This window comes from Rhinopithecus bieti, unplaced genomic scaffold (assembly GCF_001698545.2).
Source record: "Rhinopithecus bieti isolate Rb0 unplaced genomic scaffold, ASM169854v2 scaffold_14549, whole genome shotgun sequence".
NCBI classification, from domain to species: Eukaryota; Metazoa; Chordata; class Mammalia; order Primates; family Cercopithecidae; genus Rhinopithecus; species Rhinopithecus bieti.
In genome coordinates this window covers 1,609,041-1,612,279 of record NW_016808027.1, presented here as the reverse complement: position 1 = coordinate 1,612,279, position 3,239 = coordinate 1,609,041, and the positions used below count along the sequence as shown (strand labels likewise).

Genomic DNA, 3,239 nt, shown 5'->3' with positions numbered 1-3,239 from the left:
GACGGGGTTTCACCGTGTTAGCCAGGAGGGTCTCGATCTCCTGACCTCGTGATCCGCCCGTCTCGGCCTCCCAAAATGCTGGGATTACAGGCTTGAGCCACCGCGCCCGGCCAACATTCCTTAAATAACTAAAAGTAGAACTACCATTTGATCCAGCAATCCTACTTCTAGTATCTACCCAGAGGAAAAGAAGTCATTATATGGAAAAGATACTTGTACACGAATGTTTACAGCAGCACAATTTGCAATTGCAAAAATATGGAACCAGCCTAAATGCCCATCAATCAACGAGTGGATAAAGAAATTCCATATATATATATGGAATACTACTCAACCATAAAAAAGAAACGAAATAACGGCATTTGCAGCAATCTGGATGGAATTGGAGACCATTATTCTAAGTGATGTAGCTCAGGAATGGAAAACCAAACATCGTATGTTCTCACTCATAAGTGGAAGTTAAGCTATGAGGATGCAAAGGCATAAGAATGATACAATGGACTTTTGAAACTGAGGGAGAGAGTGGAAAGACGGTGAGGGATAAAAGACTACAAATTGGAGGCGGGGTGCGGTGGGTCACACCTGTAATCTCAGCACTTTGGGAGGCTGAGGTGGGGGGATCACCTGAGGCTGGGAGTTCAAGAGCAGCCTGACCAACATGGAGAAACCACGTCTCTACTAAAAATAAAAATTAGCTGGGCATGGTGGCGCATGCCTGTAATCCCAGCTACTCGGCAGAAGAATTGCTTCAATCCTGGAGGTGGAGGTTGCAGTGATCTGAGATCGCGCCATTGCACTCCAGCCTGGGAAACAAGAGCAAAACTCTGTCTCAAAAAAAAAAAGGGCTACAAATTGGGTACAGTATCATATTGCTTAGGTGACGGGCACAACAAAATCTCAGAAATCACCACTAAAGAACTTATTCAGGTAACCAAATACTACCTGTTCCCCAAAACCTATGGGGGAAAAAAAAAAAGTACCCATCTTTTCAGATTATTACATTTTTAAGAATTACAATGCTTACCGAGTTATTGTAACTTAATCACTCTAATGGTGCTGGGCAAATGGGTCATTCCACCTTAGGAGATCTTGTGAAAATAATATTCCTTTGCGTTTACCTTTAAATAAACAGAGCAGCTCACCTATTTTTCTTGCCTGTTGACCTCTTCTTCAGCTTATGATCACTTGACTCCAGAACCTTAGACGATCTGGCAAGAGCTGTTGACTGGCTTATTTTTTTAGAAGGGACAACATCATCCTCTTCACTGAGGAAATCACTGATGCTGGTATCAGATTTCTATGGAGAGGAAGAAACAGAGACACTAAAAGACAGCTGCTTTGGGGATTGTGGCAACGAAACATTTCTCTAAAGAAAGCAAGTTCTTCTCTGTACATACATCATTCTCTTAAAGAAAGAACTGACACCAGGGAGATAATCCCGTATTTCTCCTGGTTATACAAAATAATCTGAAGTTCACAAAATAACCTACAAGTTCAGTTGAAAGCAAATAAATGAAGGTAGATTCTTCTTTCAAATTATCAATAACAATAATAATTATTTATTGACTATAGACTGTATGTCTGGTATTATGCTTAATGCTATATGTATATTTCTAACATTTACCACATTCCTACAAGGTTCCTTTATCTCAGTATTCACAAGTGAGAAAATCAGAGCTGAAAAAAGTAAGGCAGCTTGTTTATGAACCATAGCTGTAAAGCCAGATTTTGATCTCCATGGGCTTCAAAGCCTGTATTTCTACCATAGTTTGAGGCCAAATGACTTGGACGATGTCACCTAATTATTTGGATAGCCTACTTATTTATTTATTTATTTTTTTGAGACACAGTCTCACTGTGTTGCCCAGGCTGGAGTGCAGTGGCACAATCACAGCTCACTGCAACCCTGACCTCCCTGGGGCTCATGTGGTCCTCCTACCTCAGCCTCCTAGCTGGGACTACAGGCATGTGCCACCACCCCTGGCTAATTTTTGTATTTTTTGTAGAGATGAAGTTTGGTCATGTTGCCCAGGCTGGTCTCAAACCCTTGGGCTCAAGTGATCTGCCCGCCTCGGCCTCCCCAAGTACTGGAATTACAGGGGTGAGCCACTGTACTCAGCCAAGACTACTTTTTGTCACCATTCTATACTACAAATGATTCATTCTGCTTTTAATCTTGCTAAAATGAACTGTTTACTATATATACGTCACAAATTTCCTTAATGAGGGAACCAATGGCTAAGCCCCTTGCAATTCATTTTTATTTTGAGAAAAGGCAGCTACTGCAATGGACTGATCAGCCCTTTACATCACAAAATGTAAAATAAAGAGAGAAGATGGCATTATAGTTACTGGGTTCCATTTAAAAAAAAAGATACAAAGCTTGCTAATATAATATAAATTCAGGACACAAACCCAAAGTTATTTTAAGTCTATCATTTAAAACTACCCTTTTTTCAGCGTGTCAGGGGGTATAATGTGTTGATCTGTGACAGGGGGACAAATTAATTTAAATAAGCATGATAAGAATGTCTTCTTGGAAGCAATACAACTTTTTTTTTTTTTGAGATGGAGTCTCGGTCTGTTGCCCAGGCTAGAGTGCAGTGGCATGAGCTCCGCTCACTGCAACCTCTGCCTCCCAGGTTCCAGTGATTCTCATGCCTCAGCCTCCCAAGTAGCTGGGACTATAGGCATGCGCCACCACACTTGGGTAATTTTTGTAGTTTTAGTAGAGACAGGGTTTCACCATGTTGTCCAGGCTGGTCTCGAACTCCTGACCTTAAGTGATCTGCCCGCCTTGGCCTCCCAAAGTGCTGGGATTACAGGCATGAGCCACCGCGCCACCACAATACAACTTTAAAAGGCAAAATTACAAAGATTTTTGCCGTTAAGTTTTCCTTTAAGTGGCAACTTTTAAAAATGGTTGACTAGTGCAACTGAAGAATAAATTTTAAATTTTATGTAATGTCAACTAATTTAAGCAGCAGCATGTGGCTAGTAGCTAAGTTGAATAGCATGATTGTCAGGTTACTTTTTTTTTTTTTAATTATACTTTAAGTTGTAGGGTACATGTGCACAATGTGAGATTTGTTACATATGTATACATGTGCCATGTTGGTTTACTGCACCCATCAACTCATCATTTACATTAGGTATTCCTCCTAATGCTATCCCTCCCCTAACCCTCCACCCCCAACAGGCCCCAGTGTGTGATGTTCCCCACCCTGTGTCTAAGTGAT

The 3,239-nt window shown here is 41.1% G+C and overlaps 1 protein-coding gene across 1 annotated transcript in view; it reads right to left on the bottom strand.

Annotated features, from left to right (window-relative positions):
* The window catches only part of C2CD3 (C2 domain containing 3 centriole elongation regulator), a 159,882-nt gene that overhangs the window by 101,971 nt on the left and 54,672 nt on the right, over positions 1-3,239 (bottom strand). Inside the window, 1 exon segment of the mRNA XM_017885241.1 lies at positions 1,143-1,297. Within this exon segment, the coding sequence (XP_017740730.1) occupies positions 1,143-1,297 (155 nt within the window).